At 50.3% G+C, this 24,849-nt stretch overlaps 1 protein-coding gene across 4 annotated transcripts in view; it reads left to right on the top strand.

Moving 5' to 3' along the window:
* MAPKBP1 (mitogen-activated protein kinase binding protein 1) overlaps positions 1-24,849 on the top strand; it is a 54,809-nt gene that overhangs the window by 22,035 nt on the left and 7,925 nt on the right. For 3 of the 4 annotated variants that reach the window (XM_030920576.1, XM_030920577.1, XM_010369060.2), the window contains exons 3-22: positions 4,027-4,118; positions 15,859-15,921; positions 16,153-16,210; positions 16,932-17,102; positions 17,491-17,628; positions 17,893-18,075; positions 18,597-18,757; positions 19,513-19,702; positions 20,222-20,368; positions 20,587-20,762; positions 21,523-21,614; positions 21,874-21,999; positions 22,351-22,421; positions 22,577-22,698; positions 22,974-23,049; positions 23,157-23,268; positions 23,483-23,546; positions 23,795-23,929; positions 24,218-24,351; positions 24,557-24,612. In XM_030920576.1, coding sequence (XP_030776436.1) covers positions 4,027-4,118; positions 15,859-15,921; positions 16,153-16,210; positions 16,932-17,102; positions 17,491-17,628; positions 17,893-18,075; positions 18,597-18,757; positions 19,513-19,702; positions 20,222-20,368; positions 20,587-20,762; positions 21,523-21,614; positions 21,874-21,999; positions 22,351-22,421; positions 22,577-22,698; positions 22,974-23,049; positions 23,157-23,268; positions 23,483-23,546; positions 23,795-23,929; positions 24,218-24,351; positions 24,557-24,612 — 2,367 coding nt within the window. The remainder of the gene's footprint in view (positions 1-4,026; positions 4,119-15,858; positions 15,922-16,152; positions 16,211-16,931; positions 17,103-17,490; positions 17,629-17,892; positions 18,076-18,596; positions 18,758-19,512; positions 19,703-20,221; positions 20,369-20,586; positions 20,763-21,522; positions 21,615-21,873; positions 22,000-22,350; positions 22,422-22,576; positions 22,699-22,973; positions 23,050-23,156; positions 23,269-23,482; positions 23,547-23,794; positions 23,930-24,217; positions 24,352-24,556; positions 24,613-24,849) is intronic. The other variant, XM_030920578.1, reaches the window with a different exon arrangement.

Here is a 24,849-nt window from a genome sequence, read left to right on the forward strand (position 1 = left end):
GAGCTCGCAGTGAGCAGAGATGGCGCCACTGCACTCCAGCCTGGGCGACAGAGCAAGGCTCTGTCTCAAAAAAAAAAGAAGAAAAAAAGATTATGGCAGTAAAGCTAGTCTGAAAGGCCCTCTCTGAGGAAGAGACCTTTGAGCAAAGACTTTAGGAAATTAGCTTTGTGCGTAGCTGAGAGAAGAACTTTTTAGTCCAAGGAATGGTATATGCAAAGGACCTGAGGCTACAATCGACTTAAGGTGCTTAAAGTTGGTCTGCTGGGGTGGAGTGAGTGAGGGAAGGGGAGGGTGTAGGAAATGAGGTCAGAGGTAGCCAGAGGCCCGATGATTTAGGGCTTTTAAGCCTGGGTAGAGTATTTGGATTTGAACTTAAGGGAGATGGGAAGCCATTTGGAGGGTTTTGGGCAAAATGATGACATGATCTTATTTATATTTTAAAAGAATCCCTGTGACCTACCGTGTGAAGAAACGACTATAGGGGGTAAGGCCTGAAGCAGGGAGAGCATGTGGGTGTTACAGTCCAAGTGAGAGATAATAGTGACTTGAACTAAGTGGCATGCTGGTAAATAGTTACAGGCTCTCTGAGAGGGGAAAAAACTGTGATTTGGAAGATTTGTGAGCCTTTGCTGATTTCCATGGTGTAAGTTGTCCTGCGGTGGTGATTTCAGGGCCACTCGTGTGCTAACACTGCATGTGGGAAAAGTTGTGCACAGTCAGCATTCATGAGTTAGTGCAAGCCAGCTCCAGCACACCACCGACTGAACTTGAATGCATTGAACCTGGGGTGTGTTTGCAGGGGATGTTCAAATTTGTCTCCATCTGCTAGGGCAGGTGGAAGCTCTACCACCTTCTTGGAAAGGAGGTGAGGAAGAAGGTTATCAGCGGGAGAGTCAGTTTATGAAGTCCATCATGTTGAAGCCTTGCAAAATAATCCTAGATGTTGAAGGCCTTGCAGGAACTCTGGACTCTTAGATCCTTTGAAAGTGGAGCTCAGCCCAAAACCTCCCTGCAAACAGGAAGCTGGTTTGAGTTAGGAACATAAAATAAAAACCAGCTGATGCCCCTGAATGTTTTCCCCTGCTCCTCCCCTTCCACAGAGCCAAAGGAAACTGCTTTTTTTCCCCTCTTGGATAGCTGCTTAGAAGGCCAGAAAAAGCCAAAAACATAAATCCTTTGAAAATAAGCCAAGTTTTGAGCTCAGGCAAACTCCTGCCTGTGGGGTTTTCCTAGTGCGGAAGTGTGTTCCACTGCTCAGAGTCCTAGGAGGAAAATGACTAACGAACACAAAGGTGCTGGTGATCAGAGCCTGTCTCCCAGGCCAGGTGGAAAGAGATGGCCTGTAGCAGGGTTTCCCAAACTAGAGCTTCCAGCCCATTTGTAGGTCGTGAAATCAGTAAAGTGGGCCATGACCAGAATTATTGTTTAATGAAATGGATATAATAGAAAATAGAGTATATTGCACTCTAGGATTAACAATAGGATATTGTTTTGTGAAACTTTCAGTTTTATGCATATGCACACACATGTCTGTATATACTAGGTCATGATATAAAATGCGTTTCTTACTGTGGGTCATGGCCAGAAAACTTTGTTAAACACTGGTCTTTAGAGTGTGACTAGCCCACGCCTCCTTGCTTTAGAGAATTCTCTTTGGAATGGGATCATCTACCCACAAAACACCTACCCAAATTCCTGTTCGAAAGAAGATCAGCTGAGAACCAACGGACTTGGTGTAATTCTTCGGGACTGACACTGAAGCGTAAGGGATGGAAGGGATCAATGCAAATTTGAATCCAAAGGATTTACCTTTAATCAGATTACCAGGAGAAAATAAGAGTTGAGCAGCCCTTTAGCTCCCTACACTTGATTTTGTGGCCTCTCCCAGCTGTGTGGGTAATGCCAGCCTGGGGCCGTTCTCTTTCCTGTCTGCAAAAAGCAGTGGGTGTGGCAGGAATGTCCCTAAATATCCCCTCCTCTGGGAGAGTTGCAGGTTCAGTGCCAGGATGACATGGTGACTTAAACTGAGTATCCCCCAGACTTCCCTAGAATGATTTTGTTGCTCTCCAGTCAGTAATAGGTGACTAGGTCCCAGTGGTTCATTAAGCTGAGAAAAAGTAGAGCAGGCATAGGTTAGGGTAACCTATCAAGAATGTATAGAGAAGGCCAAAGTTACTTTATTCCACACTAGGTTTAGTGCCTCAGATCGGCACAAGGGTAATTGGCAAGTTTGGTGCTTGCCAGGTGGCTCTGGGTTGCTTCTCTGTATCGAAACCATATCTACCAGTGAGCAGACACATGTTAGAATTCCTCATCTGCATCCCCAAGAAACACAGATAATCCTCGGGGACCTTTCTGGGGAATAGGTATTAAATGTAACATCTCTGGAGACTTATTTTGGTCTTCGGCCACCACAGGGCGTTTCCTTCCAACCTAATTCAAGCTAAAATAATCCTCAGAGATAAAAATTTAAACACGGTCTCTAGGAGTACCTTTTTTTTTTTTTGAGATGGAGTCTCACTCTGTCACCCACGCTGGAGTGTAATGGCGCGATCTCGGCTCACTGTAACCTCCACCTCACAGGTTCAAGCGATTCTCGTGACTCAGCCTCCTGAGTAGCTGGGATTACAGGCACCCACCACCATGCCCAGCTAATTTTTGTATTTTTAGTAAAGACGGGGGTTTCACTATGTTGGCCAGGCTGGTCTCGAACTTCTGACCTTGAGTGATCTGCCCACCTTGGCCTCCCAAAGTGCTGGGATTACAGGCGTGAGCCCTTGCCCCTGGCTCCTCTAGGATTACTTCTAATTCTGCAGTTGGAGCAATACGAGAGGAGAAACTCCAAAACTGTCCTAATTGATTCTGAGCCTCCCCTCTCTAGAAACTGGCCTGGACTAGTAGTAGAGTGCGCTGCCACAAGCATCTACCCTATGTGTTTCTGGTTTACATTGCCCTCTTAGGGCCTCTGAGACTCTCCTCAGGGTCAGTGTTTTCATAGCAAAGTGCTATCTAGCCTGTTCACATGTCCGTCCTGCATTCTGAAGCCCCACTCTCTGAGCCAGGGGAGATCAGGGACATTCCTGAGCAGGGTCAGTGCAGGGAGTGCACAGTCCTGGAGCAGGTCAAGACCTGGAGCAGCAAATGAAAGACCTGGAGCAGAGCATGACGTGAAGTGACAGCAGGAGGTTAGAGGGAAGTCTCAATCTCACTTGGCATCGTCTAGCAGAAAGAGCAGTGAGTTAATCTGAGGCTAGTTCAGTGTGGGTCCCGGGGCCTGCAGACAGTGTGGGGTAATAATACTAATGATGAGAGTGATGAGTGTCTCCCGCGGCCATGTCCTCTCCGAATCTCTGAGCATTTTATCTTTCATCTCTGTGGGAGTTGTGGCTTAATAATAATAATTAGAATACCCTGAGCATCGGTGCTTTGCAGAACACAGCATTAAGCCCTGTTTCTGCCTCCTTGGATTGTAGTCTGTACGAACTGGCAGACATTTGGGAGGTGGAGCCCTCTGATGGAGGGGAAGAACATGATAGAATGCAAAGGTCAGGGATATTCTGAGTCACCTAATTGATACCTAACATTCTTTTGGCTCTTGGTAGGTCAGAGTGGCCTTTCCTTCATGTCTGCCAAAGCACAAAGATCAGTGGCCTCACCCAAGTCTCACGGATCCAAGAGTCTAGTCTGGGGATCCCAGGCTCCAGCTTATACATGGTGCCTTCCTGGTTTTGGGGCATGCTTGTTCCTCTGTGGCCATGAGTTATACTTTAACGAGTTGGTTTTCTTTCCTGTGGTACCAGCAGACTGAGCCCTCCTGAAAATAGGTGTTGCACACTGGGTTTTTCCCATGTGATCAAGAAGCCCAGTGGCCAGAATGGAAAAAGCTGCAGAAGTCATAGTTCCATTCTCCTGAAGACATGGGCATCTGGAAAGTAGCCAGTGCCTCAGGATGTCCCAAGTGCCTTCAGCACCTTCTTCCCAAACACACTCTGTCTATAACATGTCACTTCTGTCTTGCTCTGACAGGTGACCTTGGAGAAGGTGCTGGGAATTACAGTGTCTGGAGGCAGAGGACTTGCCTGTGACCCCCGGTCAGGTTTAGTTGCCTACCCAGCAGGGTAAGTAAGTGCCTTGGAAGAGATCTTGATGCATGGGAATTTATAGCCATGCTAGAGCAATTGGGTTGGGCAGGGGTTTTCTGGTATCTTCTGGAAGATACATACAGGTTAATGTTTTGTTGCTATTTTTGTAAAGAGACGCAGGACCACGTAAAGGTTCTTTGGTGCTGTCATTGTTGCCATCCTGTCCTGCTTTTTGGTTATCTACTCTGCCTCCCACACACAAATTTCACACAGTTCCCAATACCATCTTCAGTAGCTACCGTCTAGTCATTTAAAAAACAACTTTGGGCCGGGCGCGGTGGCTCAAGCCTGTAATCCCAGCACTTTGGGAGGCCGAGACGGGCGGATCACGAGGTCAGGAGATCGAGACCACCCTGGCTAACACGGTGAAACCCCGTCTCTACTAAAAATACAAAAAAAACTAGCCGGGCGAGGTGGCGGCGCCTGTAGTCCCAGCTACTCGGGAGGCTGAGGCAGGAGAATGGCGTGAACCCGGGAGGCGGAGCTTGCAGTGAGCTGAGATCCGGCCACTGCACTCCAGCCTGGGTGACAGAGCGAGACTCCGTCTCAAAAAAAAAAAAAAATAAATAAAAATAAAAATAAAAAACAACTTTGTTGAGATGTAATTCACATACCATATAACTCACTATTTAAAATATCCAATTCAGTAGTTTTTAGTATATTCACAGAGTTGTGCAGCCATCACCACAATCAAATTTAGGACATTTTCATGACCCTGTTCCTTTTTTTTGTTTGTTTGAAACAGGTTTTGGCTCTGTCACCCAGGCTGGAGTACAGTGGCTCGATCTTAGCTCACTGCAACCTCCACCCCTGACATTCAAGCAATCCTCCCACCTCAGCCTCCTGAGTAACTGGGACTACAGGCGTACTGCCCCATGCCTGGCTAATTTTTTGTAGAGATGGGGTTTCACCACATTGCCCAGGCTGGTCTCAAACTCCTGAGCTCAAGCCATGTTGAAGCCTCAGCCACCCAAAGTGCTGGGATTATGGGTGTGAGCCACCGTGTCTGGCTCCATTCCTATCAGTCACTCTTCATTCCCACCCCTACCTTACCAGACGTTCATCCCTAGGCAACCACTGTCTCCATTAATTTGCCTATTCTGGATATTTCATACAAATGGAATCAGATAACACTGTATTTGGCCTTTTGTAACTGGCTTCTTTTTGTTGTCCAGCCTGGAGTGCAATGGTACGATCACGGCTGACTGCAGCCTCAGCCTCCTGAGTAGCTGGAGCTATGGTGTGTGCCACCATGCCCAGCTAAGTTTTCCATTTTTTGTAGAGACGGGGTCTAACTGTATTACCTAAGCTAGTTTCAAACTCCTGGGCTCAAGCAGTCCTCCTGCTTCAGCCTCCCAAAGTGCTGGGATTACAGGCGTGAGCCACCATACCTGGCCAGCATACTGTTTTCAGGGTCAATCTATGTCACAGCATGTATCACCATCTTATTCCTTTTTGTGGCTGAATAATATTACATTGCATGGATGTACCACATTTTATCTATTCTTCAGTTGATGGACATTTGAGTTGTTTCTACTTCTTAGCTATTAGGAATAATGCTGTTATGAATCTGTTCTAGTCACTTTGAGAGAGATCAATGCCATAGAAGAGAAGTAGGGGACTGGGGCTACTATTCTTTCTCTTGCTGCCTTTTCACTCCTCTGCTCCTACAAGTGGGAAACCTCCAGCCATAGTTTCTTCAGGCTGCTGGAGAAAGCTTGGAATCCCTCCTGCTTCTGGCTCCCTCTGTTCCATGCTGATAGGCACAGGAATATGAACATGAGTAGGGCTACTGCTGTACCTTTCTTACTCTGCCATTAACTTGGTAATGCCTAGTTCATTCCACAATGTAATTTTCATAGCAACTTTTATAGTTTTTATACTAGATACATGATTTGCTTAGTTTTATCACCTCATCAAAAAAGCTCTGTTATCAGGCTGGGCCCGGTGGCTCAAGCCTATAATCCCAGTACCTTGGGAGGCCAAGGTGGGCAGATCATTTGAGGTCAGGAGGTCGAGACCAGCCTGGCCAACATGTTGAAACCCTGTCTCTACTAAAAACACAAAAAAATTAGCCGGGCGTGATGGCGGGTGCTGGTAGTCCCAGCTGCTCAGGAGGCTGAAGCATGAGAATCACTTGAACCCAGGAGGTGGAAGTTGTAGTGAGCCACGATTGCGCCACTGCACTCCAACCTGGGTGACAAAGAGAGACTCTGTCTTAAAAAAAAAAAGCCACCACCAAAAAATGCCACCTTTATCAATCAAGTACAGTCACGTGTCACTTAATGATGGGGATATGTTCTGAGAAGTGTCATTTTGCAATTTCGTTGCTGTGTGAACATTACAGAGTGTACTTACACAAACCTAGACGGTGTAGCCTACTACACACCTAGGCTACGTGGTATACCCTGTTGCACCTAGGCTAGAAACCTGCACAGCAGGTTACTGTACTGAATACTGCACATAATCCTAAGACAATGGTATTTGTGTATTTAAACATAGAAAAAGTATGGTAAAAATATCATATAAAAAATATATATGAAAGGCATACCTGTATAAGGGCACTTACCATGAATGGAGCTTCCAGGACTGGAAGTTGTTCTGGGTGAGTCAGTCAGTGAGTGGAGAGTGAGTGTGAGTGCCCAGAACATTACTGTACACTTTACAAACACTGTACACTTGGCCATACTAAATTTATTTTAAAAACATATATTCAACAATAGATGAACCTAACCTACTATAACTTTCTTACATTTTATAAACTTTTTTTTTAACAACTTGACTCTTGTAGTAACACTTAGCTTAAAACACAAACTCAGTACAGCTATACAAAAATATTTTTCTTTTTTTTTTTCTGAGATGGAGTCTCCCTCTGTCACCCAGGCTGGAGTGCAGTGGCACGATCTTAGCTCACTGCAACCTCTGCCTCCTGGGTTCAAGTGATTCTCCTGCCTCAGCCTCCTGAGTAGCTGGGATTACACGCTCCTGCCACCACACCTGGCTAATTTTTGTATTTTTAGTAGAGATGGGGTTTCGCCGTGTTGGTCAGGCTGGTCTTGAACTAATGACCTCAAGTGATCCGCCCGCCTTGGCCTGCCAAAATGCTGGCATTACAGGCATGAGCTACCATACCTGGCCCAAAAGTATTTTCTTTTTATCTTCTATAAGCTTTAAATTTTGTTTTTAACTTTTTAAACTTTTCTGTTAAAAACAAAGACACAAACACGCACATTAGCCTAGCGCATAGAACTACATAGGGTCAGGATCATCAAGATGTCACTAAGTGACAGGAATATTGTAGCTCCATTATAATCTTACGGGACAACTGTCATACATGCCCTTCACTGTTGACCAAAATGTTATTATGTGACGTATGACTGTACTTATTCTATGCCAGGCACTTTTTTTTTTTTTTTTTGAGACGGTGTACTGCTCTGTCGCCCAGGCTGGAGTGCAGTGGTCGGATCTCAGCTCACTGCAACCTCCGCCTCCTGGGTTCACACCATTCTCCTGCCTCAGCCTCCCGAGTAGCTGGGACCACAGACGCCCGCCACCTCGCCCGGCTAATTTTTTTTTGTATTTTTAGTAGAGACGGGGTTTCACCGTGTTCGCCAGGATGGTCTCGATCTCCTGACCTCGTGATCCGCCCGTCTCGGCCTCCCAAAGTGCTGGGATTACAGGCTTGAGCCACCGCGCCCAGCCCGCCAGGCACTTTTTAAGCACTGTATATTAATTATTTAATACTCTGAGCAACGCTTTGATGTTGGTACTATTATCATCCTCATATTTTAGAGAAGGAAATTGAGATTCAAAGAAGTCAAGCAGGCCCAGTGCGGTAGCTCACGCCTATAGTCCTAGCACTTTGGGAGGGCAAAGTGGACGGGTCACCTGAGGTCAGGAGTTCAAGACCAGCCTGGCCAACATGGTGAAATCTTGTCTCTACCAAAATACAAAAATTAGCCGGGCATGATGGCAGGTGCTGGTAGTCCCAGCTACTTGGGAGGCTGAGACGGGAGAATCGCTTGAACCCGGGAGACAGTGGTTACAGTGAGCCGAGATCATGCCACTGCACTCCAACCTGAGCAGTGAGCAAGATTCCATTTCAAAAAAAAAGTTAGGCAGGCAGGGTGCAGTGGCTTTGGGAAGCCAAGGCAGGAGGATTGCTTTGAAACCAAGAATTTGAAACCAGCTTGGGCAACATAGTGAGAACCCTGTCTCTACCAAAAAGTAAAAATAAAATTGGCTGGGTGTGGTGGCATGTGCCTGTAGTCCTAGCAACTTGAGAGGCTGAGGCGGGAGGATTGCTTGAGCCCAGGAGGTTAAGGCTGCAGTGAACTATGATCGTGCCACAGTACTCCAGCCTGGGTGACACAATGAAACCCTACCTCTTAAAAAAACCAAAAGGGTTAAGGAGTTTGCTCGAGGTAACATAGCTAGTATGTATATTGGGGTTCTAACCCAAGTAGTATGACTGTAGAGTTCTGATTATTAAAATGGCACAAGGTGGGGGGAAGACCACACTTTTTTTTTTTTTTTTGAGACGGAGTTTCATTCTTGTTGTCCAAGCTGGAGTGCAATGGCACGATCTCGGTTCACCACAACCTCTGCCTTCTGGGTTCAACCAATTCTCCTGACTCAGCCTCCCAAGTAGCTGGGATTATAGGCATGCGCCACTACACCCAGCTAATTTTGTATTTTTAGTAGAGACAGGGGTTCTCCATTTTGGTCAGGCTGGTCTTGAACTCCTGACCTCAGGTGATCTGCCCACCTCGGCCTCCCAAAGTGCTGGGATTACAGGCGTGAGCCACTGTGCCCGGCCACTTTCTGCTTATTTTTAACATTGCTTTTCCTCTAAGCTGCCTACCTGCCCTTCGAATAAGAAGAGCCCCCTTTATGGGCAACTCAGTCTGTGCCAGGGAGACTTCTGCCCCTGGGTTTGGGGTCATTATCTTTCCCAAGTGGTCCTCTGGTGTTTAATGGCTGCAGTAGGGGTGCTGTGGAGCCACACGGGCTCTGCCTGGCAGAGGCTGGACTGGGCTCCCTTTTCCCCTAGAGAAGCAAGTTGATGGAAAGACCTCTCTGCTGGATAAGTGTGTGCAGCCTGCCTCAGGGGAATTCCACTTGTTCTTGCCTCTGCCTGGGAAAGCCAGGTTCCCTCTTGTTGGAGGTGGGGCTGGGGCTGGATGTAGCATAGGCAGAAAAGGCCTTGGGGTGCTGCTTGGTGCATGCTGAGCCCTGTGTCCCTGCCCTGGGGAGTGTGGAGTCCTGCCCGCTTTCTTCCTCACATACCCCGGACTCCAGGCCTGGCCTTTAAGGGCGTGTGCTTATGCATGTTTATGGGCAGGTCTCAGCCCAGTGCATGTGCCTGGGAGTCATGATCCTTCCAGGTGGTGTGCAGGCTTCCCTGATGGAACCTCTAGTAGGTTTCCTGAGTGTGTGTGCTTGGCTTTGGCCACCCCTGAGCAGTGCCCCTAATCTGTTCCCTGACCTTTTGATTTCTTAGAACTTCAAGTTCTCTGCGCATATGGCTTCTTTCTGGGTGTTTGAGTTTTGCTGTGTTCTAGAGCTCCCTGATGTGCTGCTGTGATGTTGGGGGCCACCAGATTCTGTGTGAGCACAAGCAGGTTCTTCACCTCCCTCCTTGTCTCCCTGCTTTTCTTATCTGATCATCCTTACACTGCCCTCAGTCCCCGCACTCTTGTTCATCCTGTGCCTGTTGCTTTAGGAGCCAGCTCAGGTATCCTAGAAACAAGGAGAGAAACAAAACTCAGAAAATTCTCTGAGGCCCAGAGGCGAATATCAAACGAAAACAAAGTTTTCTGAAAGGAAATGGAACAGCACGAGAAAGGAGGGTGGGCAGTGTGTCAGGGAGAGGTGGGTAGGAGCTCCAGGCTGAGCATGGAGCCTGTCCTAGTGGCTCCGACATCCCTTTTGTTGTGTCCCCATGGGAAGGCCCCTACCAGAGGATGTCGACAGCCCCTTTGAGAGACTTAGTTGAGCTGAACACCATTAATTGAGTTGGGCCTTTTCCCCAGCCGGCTCAATGGAGATGGATGTTCGAGCCCAGAACAGCCCCTGGGCACCTGTTCCCCTGTGCCTAGTCCTGAGAGTGGGTTTCTCCTGGCTCCCATGCCAGAGTGGCCTGGGTGAGTGTCCTGCGCACAGCTGCTCCTCTCCTGTTGGGGTGGGAAGTGTCCTAGTGAGGTAACAGGGTGTATCTGGCAGCTGAGAAGAGATCTCTTGGTTGATTTGAGTGGGGAGGAAAAGAGGGAACCCCTGCTCTCCTGAGGAGGCCCTCCATTTACTCAGCCCATGTTAGAATTGATGCTGAGATCCTCAGCTTGGAAGCATTGCACTGGGTGTGACGGAATCCTCCTCCTGAACTGTGTTCTCGTGGCACCTGAGCTGAAGGAACACAGAGCTGCCTTCTTACTCTCTGTAGGGAATTCGCCAGGGACAGTGGAGAGACCCGTGGACCTGAGAGAAGCAAAGGCTGGGACTTGGTGCCCAGGATCACGCAGTGTGTTAGCAGACAGGCCTGTGACCTTAGTGTTCTGCTCTTTCCACCTCAGCGCTGCCCTTGAGCATCAAGGAGTCCTAAATGCCTGAGGTACAGGAGAACCATCCTCTCCCCAGGGCCCTGGTTCACACTCTGCTACACAGGAGGTTCTTGGCAGCCGGGGCTTTGACATCTTGCAGCTAGTGACTTGAAGATGTATTCACTCATTTACACACAATTACTGAGGGCCTATCTTCTAGGCCCTGGGAACTTAACAGTAAGTAAAACAGACCAAAAATACCATCCTCACAGAACTGGCAGTCTGGTGTGTGAACATGGATCCCCATCCCCAGTGTAAGTTATAAGCATGATTACAAGTTGATGTGTTCTTTGGAAACAGTATAAGCAGTAGCAGTGACAGGGGTAGGGTTGTAATGATAAATAGGGCTGGAGGGCGACATTTGAGCGAGGCCAGAAGCCCCTTTGGTATGCTTCTGTGAGTCACTCTCAGATTTTACCTGGTCTGAAAGAAAACAATTCAAAGGCCCAGGGTCCCTGGTTGATCTTGTGTGTGCTGCTCCCTGTCTATACTGCCCCGTGCATAGCTCATCCCATCTGGGGGATGGAGAGTGGTAGAAGGTGGATCCTGAGGGAATCCTGGGCTCTGTGGTAGCAGCAGGCCTGGACCTGTGTAGGGAAGGGGGATGTTGAAGGCTTGGCCCTTCCTGGGCAATGGGCCCAGCACCTGGCGCCAGTACTTCACAGCATGACTCCCCCAGGCTGAGGCCTTACACCCTCCCCGTGAGAGTGAGCAGCCGCCGCCCTGCACCCTCGGGTGCTGAGTTGCGGGACTTAGCTGGTTGGGCCAACCCAGTCCTTGGCATGTGGTGGATCCCAGCCAGCACTGCAGCAAGGGCTCACCCTGCTGGGCAGGGTCAGGGGATGTGGAGGGAAAGATTGATACAAACCGTGCCCCGCGCTTCTCTCCCCGGCTGACCTAGGAGCTTGCTCAGAATTCACCAAGAAGGCTGAGAGGGCTCCTTGGTGCTTTTGAGAACAGGTTGGGAGGGCGTCAACAAGCCAAGCACACAGGGAGCCCTGGCCATGCTGCTGTCACTTCAGCATCTGTGTTATCGTCCCTGGATGTGGAGCTGTGACCGTGGTTGCATGCTCTCTTTCTTTCTCTTGTTGGATGGCTTCCAAATATCAATAATTAGAAACAAAAATAGTTGCTTAAGGGACGACCTCTGGTGTTTCCTTTTCTTGCTTAGCTCTTCCATGGCACACCTGAGAATTTCTTAGGCTATACTGGGAGCAGGGGGATGTTAGAGGAGGGAGAGATTGCCTCATTGCCATTGCCACTAGCCAGTTATCCTTCTATCTACGTAGTGTTCCTACATACACACACACACACCATTCACCCTTCTCCTTCCACCATGGAGCTAAACATAGAAGAAGGAGGAAACAGGATATTGTGTCCCAGGAAGACTGAGTTTGTACGCAGTGACTTGGAAAGTGTTTTAAGCAGTCTGATGCACTACCCTTTAAAGGCTGAAATGCTGTTTTGGGATGAGAATTAAGGGAAAACTCATAAGCTTGCAAATAGAGCCCACTTTTTCTGGATTTGGGATATGGTTGGCTGGATTATGCATTGAGTCAATTCAATTAGATCAACTCTCAGCTGAAGACTTAGCTTTCTGATGAGCCCTAGCTTTCTGATGAGCCCTATCTGATGAGTTCCTGTGTAACTCATCAGAAAGCTAGGGAACCTGTTCCCATTTAGACTAGAGCCTTTGCTGGAGAGAGGAGCCTGCAGAGGGCCTCAGGTCAGCACAGACTGCAAGAAGGTTCAGAAAACGTTGGTTAACCACTGAAAACTTTCTGGGCTCTGAATTAATGATGGTGGCAGGCCTGGGGCTACTACTTTTCATATACTGCATAAAGTATTAAAACCTAAATGTCTAAATCTGGCTGGGCACAGTGGCTCACGCCTGTAATCCAACACTTTCGGAGGCCAAGGTGGGTGGATCACCTGAGGTCAGGAGTTTGAGACCAGTATGGTGAAATCACATCTCTACTAAAAATACAAAAAAATTAGCCAAGCTTGCTGATGGGTGCCTGTAATCCCAGCTACTCGGGAGGCTGAGACAGGAGAATTGCTTGAACCCGGGAGGTGGAGGTTGCAGTGAGCCGAGATCACACCACCGCACTCCAGCCTGAGCGACAAGAGCAAAACTCCATCTCAAAAAAAAAGAAAAAAAATCTAAATATGTGGACTTTGAACTCTGTTATAATTTTCTTTCTTTCTTTCTTTCTTTCTTTCTTTCTTTCTTTCTTTCTTTCTTTCTTTCTCTTTCTGTCTGTCTGTCTTTCTTTCCTTCCTTTCTTCTTTCTTTTCTTTTCTTTTCTTTCTTCCTTTCTTTCTTTCTTTCGTCTTCCTTTCTTCCTTTCTTTCAACGGAGTCTCTCTGTCCCCCAGGCTGGAGTGCAGTGGTGTGATCTCGGCTCACTGCAAGCTCCGCCTCCTGGGTTCCCGCCATTCTCCTGCCTCAGCCTTCTGAGTAGCTGGGACTACAGGCGCCTGCCACCACGCCCAGCTAATTTTTTGTATTTTTAGTAGAGACGGGGTTTCACCGTGTTAGCCAGGATGGTCTCGATCTCCTGACCTCGTGATCCACCTGCCTCGGCCTCCCAAAGTGCTGGGATTATAGGCGTGAGCCACCGTGCCTGGCTCTGTTATAATTTTCATGTGCCTGCTCAAGAGAGATGGGGTGCAGAGTTTCCAAAGCCATCTTGCTTTTGTCATACTTTTTTTTTTTTTTTTTTTTGAGACAGAGTCTAGTTCTTGTCTCCCAGGCTGGAGTGCAATGGCATGATCTCAACTCACTGCAACCTTCACCTCCCAGGTTCAAGCAATTCTCCTGCCTCAGCCTCCCAAGTAGCTGGGATTACAGGCACCTGCCGCCACACTTGGCTTATTTTTGTATTTTTAGTAGAGATGGGGCTTCACCATGTTGGCCAGCCTGGTCTTGAACTCCTGACCTCAGGTGATCTGCCTGTCTCAGCCTCCCAAAGTGCTGGGATTATAGGCATGAGCCACTTTGCCCGGCCTGTTATAATTTTTAAAACCCTCCTGACTGTGACATTCTAGAAGGGGAAGCAGGAGACTAGAAGGTGGTATAAAAAGAGAAAGGAGTTCAAGACTAGCCTGGGCAACATGGCAAAACCCCATCTCTACAAAAAAATACAAAAATTAACTGGGTGTGGTGGCATGTGCCTGTTATCCCAGCTTCTTGGGAGGCTGAGGTGGGAGGACTGCTTGCCCAGGAGGTCGAGGCTGCAGGGAGCTGTGATGGTGCCATGGTGCCACTGCACTCCAGCCTGGGTGACAGAGCAAGATCCTGCCTCCAAAAAGAAAAAAAAGGAAAGAAAGAAAGGAAGGAAGGGCTAAGCAGGGTGGCATGAGCCTGTAATCCCAACTACTTGGGAGGATGAGGCAGCAGGATTACTTGAGTCCAGGAGTTCAAGACCAGCTTGGGCAACATAGTGAGACCTTGTCTCAAAAAAACGGAAAAAGGAAACAGGAACAAGGAAAGAGTAGGAAATGGAGAAAGAAGGAGAAAAAAAAACAACAGGAAGAGTTGAGGGGTTAGAGGAGAAAATGATGTGACTCAAGAATTCCACAGCTGTTGGTCAGCCTGGCAGTTCTGGGCATATCTGGTCACATCGGAGGTCCCAGTGTCCCCAAATTTGCATATTGAAGTGGTTTATTGAGCCCAAGATGCTTAGCACTCACTAGCAACTTGCACCTACCTCCCTTCAAGCTTCCAGCCAGTAGTGGCATTCAGATACGGGGGCTGCAGTGGGGTCCCACTAGGGAAAGTTAGGTCTGGGGGTAGTAGCTGTCTGCTCTTTCTCTCCTCCCTGCCTTTCCTATTCGCAGCCTCCAGGCTTGCTCTTGTTTGCTAGTTCCAGTGTTAACGAAGAGTTGAGGCAGAAGGGGCAACGGGCCAGGGCCTGCTGACAGCCAAGAAGCCTAAAGAGAAGCTGCCTGGCTATTGGCCTTTGGCTTCTTGCCCCCGATTCCTACTACCCAGCTTCCGTCTCCAGAGCTGCCTCTGGAAAGGCAGGACCTGATTCCAGCCAGCAGCCTTGCTGCCTGGCGGGAGAGGTTGCCCCCGCCTTCTCTGTGAGGCAGGCAGAGTCCCTGATTGTCTGCTTCTGGCAGTTGGGGGGCTCTTCTTAGGTTTCTTGGGGCCAGGGATTCTCAAGGTGGGGCTTGGGACCTCCGTGGCACTGTAGGGCTTTCCCAGGCCTTCTCAGGCTCTATCCCTCTACCCCATCTTACTGAGCCTTTCTGCTATGTGGCCCCTGCCTGGCCTCCCACTTCCTTCCTCATTCAACACATGCAGGGTGTGGGAGGCCAGCTCTTGCCAAGTACACACGTGGGTGCACATGTGAGAGACCTTATATCTTCAGGCACACATGCTTGATACACGTGTGACCCCAAGCCTGTGAACGGGCTGTGCACCTGAGGCCTGCTTTGTCCAAATCACATTTCTTCTCCCCTCCTACACCCCTTCCTGGGGTATATGGAAGGGCTGCGGGATGGCCTGTGTCCCTGCCAGCCCTTTGTGGGTATGGCCAGAGATAGAGCTGGTATTTAGGGGCTTGGTTGGGGGGACAGGCTTCCAGGGAGTCCTTATTACTCTCATGGGGCTACAGAGATAGGCCCTCTTGGGTGGGGAAAAGGAGAAAGAACAGGTTGCCAGGAGAAAGCAGTGGAGGCTGGGCAAGGTGGCTCATGCTTGTAATCCCAGCACTTTGGGAGGCAGATCACTTGAGCTCAAGAGTTTGAGACCAGCCTGGGCAACGTGGCAAGATCCTGTGTCTACAAAAAAAAAAAAAAAAAAAAAAAAACAAAGATTAGCTGGCATGGTGGCACATGCTTGTGGCTCCAGCTACTAGGGAGGTAAGGTGGGAGGATTGCTTGAGCCTGGGAAGTTGAGGCTGCACTGAGCCATGTTTGCACCACTGCACTCCTGCTGGGGTGACAGAGTGAGACCCTGTCTCAAAAAAAAAAAAAAAAAAAGCAGTGGAGCCCTTCTGCTGTCTCTACCTAGCTCTCTCTGCTGGGTGACTGGAGTCCTGGGTGGCCTGGAGGGCTCCTGGGGAGCTGTGGTTTGGTGCTGAGCCTGTTGTCTGCTCATCCCCGCAGGTGTGTGGTTGTGTTGTTCAATCCCCGGAAACACAAACAGCACCACATCCTCAACAGTTCCAGGTAAATGGGCCGGGTCCTCAGGATGCCTCTTCCTTCTGGGAGCTATGAGAAGGGCACTATCTGGAGTTTCTATGGCTCTGGGGGCTGGGACCTGGTTGGAGCCTAAGGCCAGATGCGGAAGTGCCACATGTGCCATTGGTGTCTGCTGGTCTCACCTTTTGAGATGCTGGGAGGGGGCTAGGCTTAGGCCAGGATGCCAGTGCCCCTCTGAGCCTGCCCCATCTCTTGCAGGAAAACCATCACTGCCCTTGCCTTCTCCCCTGATGGCAAGTACTTGGTCACCGGAGAGGTGAGTGAAAAAGAGGGCTGGCAGTACTGTAAAGAGGGCAGGTGTCCTGGCCTCAGCAGAGAGCTGCGGTCCTAGGCCTGCTCTCACTTTGGCTTCTGAAACAGACACCAAATCCTGGTTTTCCCTATACCTTAAAACAGTGGTTCTCAAGCTTTAGTGTACATCAGAATCACTTGGAGGGCTTATGAAAGCACACATCGCTAGGCTGGTCCTCAGAGTTTCTGCTTCTGTAGGTCTGGGATGGGGCTCCGAAATGTGCATTTGTAAGAAATTCCCAGATAGTGCTGATGCTGCTGGTCAGGGAAGCGTGCCTTGGAAACCACTGCCTTAACTATTCCTTACCCTCGGGGGCCCCCTGCTGGGCTCAGGAGGAACGCCTCTGTCCCGGCGGCATAGTCTTACTAGGGGCAGAAATAGACCTGAGTGGTAGTGGCTCTCAATGCCGGCTGCCCATCAGAACCATTCAGGGAGCTTTGAACAACCAGAAGTACAGACGGGCACCCAGAGATGCTGACTAAACTCTGGGGCCACTTTCTCCCTGATAATCATTGTTGCCCTCAGATCTTTACCGTATTTCCTCTGTACCCTGCCCTGACTTTTGGCCGGGAGAATGATGGTATCCAGTGACTGAGGAGGCGAGGGCCCCACTCTGGAAGACAAACGGGGGCTGTATGCCTGTGGAGAACTCAAGAACTCACTTCCAGTTCTTGCCTCCCTGCAGAGTGGGCACATGCCCGCCGTGCGGGTTTGGGACGTGGCAGAGCGCAGCCAGGTGGCCGAGCTGCAGGAGCACAAGTATGGTGTGGCTTGTGTGGCCTTCTCTCCTAGCGCCAAGTACATTGTCTCTGTGGGCTACCAGCATGACATGATCGTCAACGTGTGGGCCTGGAAGGTGAGTGGCTGGGTGGGATGGCCTGGCAGCCTCACAGGGGTCAAGTGTCAGCTGGGGAGGCAAGAGACTGCTGACCTGCACGGTTCCATTCCACCCCACTGAACCATTCTCATTCTAGAAACTTATTTGAAGCAGAAAAGAGCAACCGTGTGGCCAAGCATGTTGGTAGAAGGAGCTAACTTTATGCCTTCAAGGACTTCTGCAGGAAATGAATCTTTTCAGCTCCTCTAGAAAGGGATTATTTCCCCACCCCTCTTTTTCTGGCCAGTAAATTCTGGAAAGAAATGCTTTTTCAAGTACAAATTCTAATTCTCCTCCATTCTCTGAGTCACTGTCTTCTTAGCTCCAAGAGACAGGGCCTTGATTCTTCCTTTGGCATCCCCTCTAGAAAAACATTGTGGTGGCCTCCAACAAGGTGTCCAGTCGGGTGACAGCAGTGTCCTTCTCTGAGGATTGCAGCTACTTTGTCACTGCAGGCAACCGGCACATCAAATTCTGGTATCTCGATGACAGCAAGACCTCAAAGGTGAGGTGCTGAAGCTGGGAGTAGCCACCAAGTCCCCGGCCAGGGCCTGCCCAGCCCACCCCGGGAGACTCTGCCCGACCTGGGCCTCTCTCTGCATTCCTAGCAGTCATGCAGAAGTTTTGGATGAGCCAGATGCTGTCTGGGCTGAGGAGTAGGCCCAAAGAGCAAGGGGGTGCTGGAGGCGTCCCCTGTCCTCTCCTAGGGCCTGGTTTCCAGGGACAGGCTCTGGGGTGGATGGGGGGTAACAGTGGTGTACCTCCACAGGTGAATGCCACTGTGCCCCTGCTGGGCCGCTCAGGGCTGCTGGGAGAGCTGCGGAACAACCTATTCACTGATGTGGCCTGTGGCAGAGGGAAGAAGGCGGATAGCACCTTCTGCATCACGTCCTCGGGGCTGCTGTGCGAGTTCAGTGATCGAAGGCTTTTGGACAAGTGGGTGGAGCTGAGGGTAAGTACCTCCGTCCCCAGGGGTAGGGTCTGCCCATGTCTCAGCTCAGGGGAGAACTAGTGCCCAGGGCTTCAGACTAGGGGCTGGGCCCTCATGCATACAGGAGATCCCAGGAGAATGAAGCTTGGGGGAGCTAGAGCTTGGCCCAGTTCCAGCCCTTGGTGATCTATATAACTACCTCCTCTCTGCTCTTTCTGTCTCTCTTTCCCCTGCTTTCCTCTTCTGCTCAGAACACAGACAGCTTCACAGTAAGTGGTGCCTGCACCCTCCTCTCTTTCTCATGCTGTTTCTTTCTCTTCACTGGGCTTTTCCTACTGGATCCTCTGGTGCCTAGAAGAATCCTCGATTCCTATCCCCTGGCTGGACAGGGCTGAAGGGCTCAGAATAGAGCAGCTGGGCAGCTTTTCCCTTGCCCCTGCCTTGGGCGGTCCCTCCTCTTGGCAGGTGGCTGTTGATGGGCGGGGAGGAGAGAAGACTGAGTGGGCAGGTGGCCTTGCTGAGCTGAGCCACTCTGCCCACAGACCACAGTGGCCCACTGCATCTCTGTGAGCCAAGACTACATCTTCTGTGGCTGTGCTGATGGCACCGTGCGCCTTTTCAACCCCTCTAACCTGCACTTCCTTAGCACCTTGCCCCGACCCCATGCTCTGGGGACAGACATTGCCAGCATCACTGAGGCCAGGTGAGCTACGTGGGCCCCCCTTCCTCCATTTGTAGCCTTACCCCTGCCCAGTCTTTGTCAGTGCCTCAGGGAGCAGGCGAAGAGTGTATTGATGCCCCAGAGATTACTGAGAACACCTCTTTAAACAGAAGAATTTGGGTTTATTGGTACTTGTTGCAACCAAGGAGACCCCACCCTGTGGAGAACTGTGGAGAGTCTCAGTAAGTGGGTGTTAGAAGGGGCATATGGGATTTGGGCTTGCGTTGGGTGATTTTAGGAGTAGTTCAAGGGATTGAAGTATTCTGGTTGGATGCTGTCAGGAACTAGGGGCAATTCTGCAGTGGCACATCTTGTTAATTTATCTAAGAGGTGAAGGAAAGGTATGGGGCTAAAGCTGTATTTGGTCAAGGAGCCGCCAGCAGTCATGTAGATGGGAAAGGCGGTGTTCGGTCATTGTCGTGGTTTGTGTGGTGATCTTGTTTTTATCTGTGCACAGAGCAGTCTTGGTTTTGTTTTGCCCCATCACAGCCATAGAATTACCTTGTCTAACGTTGATGTTCTGTGAAACTGTGTTCATCCAAACACCATGGCCCAGCAGCTAGCGCCGGGTCAGGTTCCTGCTGATGGCTAGTAGGGGCTCCTTTCTTCTCTCAAGCAACTACTTCCAAACCTGCAGGTCTGGGGAGGGCTCCTCACGCACTGCTCCTTCCATTGTGGATTGGCTTCTCTTTTCAATCCCTTCAGTCTCACTAGTGTGCCCTGTCCTCTCCCTACAGTCGCCTCTTCTCTGGAGTGGCCAATGCCAGGTATCCAGACACCATTGCCTTGACCTTTGATCCTACTAATCAGTGGCTGTCTTGTGTGTACAACGATCATAGCATTTATGTTTGGGATGTGAGGGACCCCAAGAAAGTGGGCAAGGTGTACTCGGCTCTGTATCATTCTTCCTGCGTCTGGAGTGTGGAGGTATGTGGGCTGACTAGCTGGCTGGAGACTGGCCAGGTTGGCTGGGATACCATTTTGAGGACAGAAAGTAGGGATCCCCAAGAATAATCTTAGATTCCTGCTGCCTCCCTGTTTTTCCAGTGAATTCCCTGGGATAGATCCTGGGGACTGAATTTGAATGTTACAGGCTTCCCCAGTGTGCCCCATCCTTAGTTTTGCCTCAGTGATCTTGAACAAGTTATTCAATTTGACCAAGCCTCAGTTTCCTCAACTGTAAAATGGTGTACTTGCTTTACCTAATTGTTCTAAGAATACAATGAAATAATGTAAGTGGGAGGCACAGAAGAGTGCCTGATATATGGTGGGTGCTTCCCCTTGGTCATAATGAAGAGTATATACTAGTTATGTATGGCCTGTGACTGGCACTGGACTAAGTCCTGGCCACCATTCCCTCTTTCGTCCCATTCCCTCTCATCTCCTTGGGTAGGCAGAGGACTGCTCCCGAATGGAGGTCTGATTGTGTTCCCTCGGCCCCTTCAGGTCTACCCCGAGGTGAAGGACAGTAACCAGGCCTGCCTGCCCCCCAGTTCCTTCATTACCTGCTCCTCAGACAACACCATCCGCCTTTGGAACACAGAGAGCTCCGGGGTGCATGGCTCTACCCTCCACCGAAACATCCTCAGCAGTGTGAGCCCTGAGGCCATGGGGCCCCGCTTCACCCTCAGTGCCCCCCTCCCCACAGCTTTTGCACCTTGTTATTGGGAACGGGTCCCTAGGCCTTGGCTTTCCAGCCTTCATTTGGCTGTGCTCTGTGGTCCAAGGGTTTATTTTGCCCAGCTGTCTTGCCCCTTACAGCTGTACTGGTCAGGCCTGCCTCATCTACCTCTTCTAACCTGTTCCACTAGGACCTCATTAAAATCATCTATGTGGATGGGAACACCCAGGCCCTGCTGGACACAGACCTGCCTGGAGGAGACAAAGCGGATGCATCCCTGATGGATCCCCGCGTGGGCATCCGCTCGGTGTGTGTCAGCCCCAATGGACAGCATCTAGCATCAGGGGACCGTATGGGCACACTTAGGTAATGCCAGGCCCTGGGTGGGTACTGACTGCCGCTCGTGGTGCAGAGTTGGGTATTTAGAACTTTAGGGAGGGTTGGGCCCAAAAAGGTTGGGCAACAAGATACTTATTTACAAGGGAAAGGTAATAACTTTACAATGAGTAAACCTAGCAGAAATCATCTTCCCCAAGTGGTCAGGCCTAACATCCTCATATCAACATCATGATGCCCGTAATAGGATGTCCTAGGAAGGATGTGACATTGTTTCTGTGGTATTCTTACCAAAAATGCATAAACTCAATGTAGACATGAGAAAACATCCAACAAACTCAAATTGAGGCACATACCACAGAGTAACTGATCATACTCTTCAAAAGCATCAAGATCATGAAAAGTAAAGAAAGACTGGAGAACGGTTGCAGACCACAGAAGTCTAAGGAGAAGTAACTAAATGCAATTTTGACTCTGGATAGGATCTGGAGTCAAGAAAAAGGACATAGCGGGAAAACTGGGGAAATTTGAGTAAGTTTTCTAATTAATAGTATTGTACCAACATGAATTTCCTAGTTTTGATAACTGCACTATTGTTATGTAAGATGTTAACATTAGGGAAAGCTGGGTAAAGGAAATATGGAAGCGCTCTGTTCTTTCAGCTACTTTTCTCTAAGCCTAAAAGTTCACAAAAAGGAAAAAGGTAGGAGGAGAAAATGTAGAAGGGGGCGTGAGTCCTTCTTCCTGCGGCCTGGCCATCGCCTCTTCCCACCTCCCCTCATCTTTGCAGGGTGCACGAACTTCAGTCCCTGAGTGAAATGCTGAAGGTGGAGGCCCATGACTCTGAGATTCTGTGCCTGGAGTATTCTAAGCCAGACACAGGTCAGGAGAATGCCCGGAATGGCACAGGGCTCTTGCAGTCCTGCCGATGCCACTTATATTTGTCCTGGCTCTTGGATGTGGGGTCGGTAATCTTTGGATCATTGGCGTCTTTGCTGGTTTAGAGGAGGACAGTTCTGTCCTTGCTCTGTGGTTCACATGGCTTGGGGATATGGGGCTCAGTTCCCTTGGGGCTCTTTGCCAGGCCCAGATAAGGGCTGTCCAGGGCACTCATGGGCTGATGGAGTTCTTCCATCCCCAGGTCTGAAACTGCTAGCATCGGCAAGCCGGGACCGGCTGATCCACGTGCTGGATGCCGGGCGGGAGTACAGCCTACAGCAGACACTGGACGAACACTCATCCTCCATCACTGCTGTCAAGTTTGCAGGTGCAGGCAGGGTGAATGAGACACATCCTGCCACACTCACCCCTGCTGCCATCTGCTTCCCATCTCCATGAGAAGGGTCTGCCAGTCGTTGGGGAGTGTTGGACAGCAGCTGGGAGGCCTGGAACTGGTTGGGAAGATAGGTGGAACAGAGACTCTCACTGCAGGGACTTGAGCCAACCAGGTTGGACTGAGGATAGGGAGAAAGGAAAACCTGAGTTTCCAGGTTTAATTTAGTTGGTTTTCCCTGGCATGTAGAGTAGCTTGATGGGGGATCTCACGGAGGGAAGGTGGGAGACAGGCTGCTCCCATGTGTGAGAACAGTGGGAACAGCTGGGCCTCCCTCCTTCATAGCCAGCGATGGGCAAGTTCGCATGATCAGCTGTGGAGCAGACAAGAGCATCTACTTCCGCACTGCGCAGAAGGTGAGGGCACTGGGCTTTCCTGAGAGGGGCGGGGCAGGGCAGGGTCTGCCATTCCCTGCCTAAGGTTACAAGAGGTGAAGGGAGGCACAAGTAGGGCTCTTGGGGCCTGGTGAGGCATTTGGGTGTGGGCCTGCCCACGTGCTCCACCCCTGCAGTCTGGAGATGGAGTGCAGTTCACACGGACACACCACGTGGTGCGGAAGACGACCCTCTATGACATGGATGTGGAGCCCAGCTGGAAGTACACGGCCATCGGCTGCCAGGACCGAAATATTCGGTGGGCGTCCCCTCCTCAGCCTCTCTGCCCACGTTCCTTCATCGCCCTAGGGGGTCAGCTCTGTGCAGCTAAGTTCCCACATCTGTCGTTCTGTACAGGACTTTGTACCCCCTTGAGCCTACAATACTTTGCCTCACCCAAGAGGTGGTAGCCCGTTTGCTGCTGGTGGTAGCTCCCAGAGAGTGTAGACTGGGAGCGAAAGCTGGCATTTCCATTCCCCAGGCGTGTTCCACCTTCACCGCCTCCTCACGTGAAAGAGACTGTGTTTCTTACAGGATATTTAACATCAGCAGCGGGAAGCAGAAGAAGCTGTTTAAAGGGTCACAGGGTGAGGACGGCACACTCATCAAGGTAAGGACCCAGGAGCGGGCACCGGATAGGGAATCGGGGACAGAGTGGTGCTGGATGGGAGGGACTGGTACATCCCGTGTCCTCCAGCTGCACACCCTGCTTCTCAGGTGCAGACAGACCCCTCAGGGATCTACATTGCCACCAGCTGTTCCGACAAGAATCTCTCCATTTTTGACTTCTCCTCAGGCGAGTGTGTGGCCACCATGTTTGGCCACTCAGGTGAGTGTAGTCTTGAATACCTGAGTAGAAGCTGACACCTGCATAAACCTGAGTGAGTTCTACCCCTGAAACTTCACTCTTCTGTTAGTTTCTTGGGACCCACAGAGCTACCTACCCCTACCCTGCAGCCAACCCCCGTGTCCACTGTTGGGATGGAGAGGACTTGGTTGGGAATTTAAGGTGGCTTATAGGCTGTATTCTTTGTTCTTCACAGAGATTGTCACTGGCATGAAATTTAGTAATGATTGCAAACATCTCATCTCTGTGTCTGGGGACAGGTGAGCAGAAGCCAGCTTCCCTGAGAGGCAGATTCTTACTCTGCCACAGCACCCTGCCCTCCCCTCTCTTCATTTTAGTGATGTCTCTGGGAAGTGGGGTTAACAGGAATACCTCTTGGCTGTGCCTGACCTGAAGTGGAGGGTGGCTCTGGTCTCCTTGCCAACCATGGATAAGGGGAACGAATGGCACTGCCCCCTTCAGAGTTCTGCCCACCCCCGCTTCAGCCAACTGTGTGGCTTTACCCCAGCTGCATATTTGTGTGGCGCCTGAGCTCTGAGATGACCATCAGCATGAGGCAGCGTCTGGCCGAGCTGCGCCAGCGTCAGCGGGGTGGCAAGCAGCAAGGACCATCCTCTCCCCAAAGGGCTTCTGGACCTAACCGGTGAGAACAGAATGTGGGCAAGTGATGGGTGGGTGTGCAGATGGTTTGCTGGGAGCTTACCGCACTTCCTCCATGCTCTGGGCCTGCCGTTCACAACTCTGTCTCCCAAGACCTTACCTCTCACACAAGGATCCATGATGTCAGCCTCTTCCCCCTGTTGAGTCTCCTCTCTCCCCACTGAATCTCGTCTTCCCCGCCGTTGAGTCTCCTCTTCCTTCTTCCCCCATTAAGCCTCCTCTCCCCGTGTTGAGTCTCCTATCCCCATGCCCTTCCTTGTCTCGGACTCAGGCACCAGGCCCCATTGATGCTGTCTCCTGGACCTGCTCTCTCATCAGACAGTGACAAGGAGGGAGAAGATGAGGGGACTGAAGAAGAACTTCCAGCACTGCCCGTCCTTGCCAAAAATACCAAGAAAGCACTGGGTCCGTGGCAGTTGGGTGTGGGGGCAGATAGTCCCTAGTTGGTATAATGGCTAGATATGGTTTTTCTGGGACTGTGGGGTGAGAGCAGTGTGAGCTGAGGAAACTGAGGCATCATTGTGGCCACACAGGGTATGGGTTGATGGGGCCAGGGCTCCAGGGGTGGGTGGGCAGGAGACACTTGCCCTGACTGCCTGTTTCTGTCTAGCCTCGGTCCCCAGTCCTGCCTTGCCCCGAAGCCTGTCCCACTGGGAGATGAGTCGGGTGAGTCGCCATTGTTAAAATGTTCTTCCAAGGTTAGAGGAGGCAAAGGAAGGTGTGAGAACAGGGCTTTCTGGGCCTAGTAGGGTATTGGGGCATGGGGTCTGCCCACATGCTGCACTCCTATATCCAAGGAAGGCCTTGTCAGGGAAGTTGAAGCAGCTGGGCCAGTCCTGGGTACGGGGTGAAGAAAGCCCAGGTATTTCCTTCTTGTGAACCAGATGAAGTGGATGGAATACA

The sequence above is a fragment of the Rhinopithecus roxellana genome, chromosome 17 (assembly GCF_007565055.1).
Source record: "Rhinopithecus roxellana isolate Shanxi Qingling chromosome 17, ASM756505v1, whole genome shotgun sequence".
In the NCBI taxonomy this organism is placed as follows: domain Eukaryota; kingdom Metazoa; phylum Chordata; class Mammalia; order Primates; family Cercopithecidae; genus Rhinopithecus; species Rhinopithecus roxellana.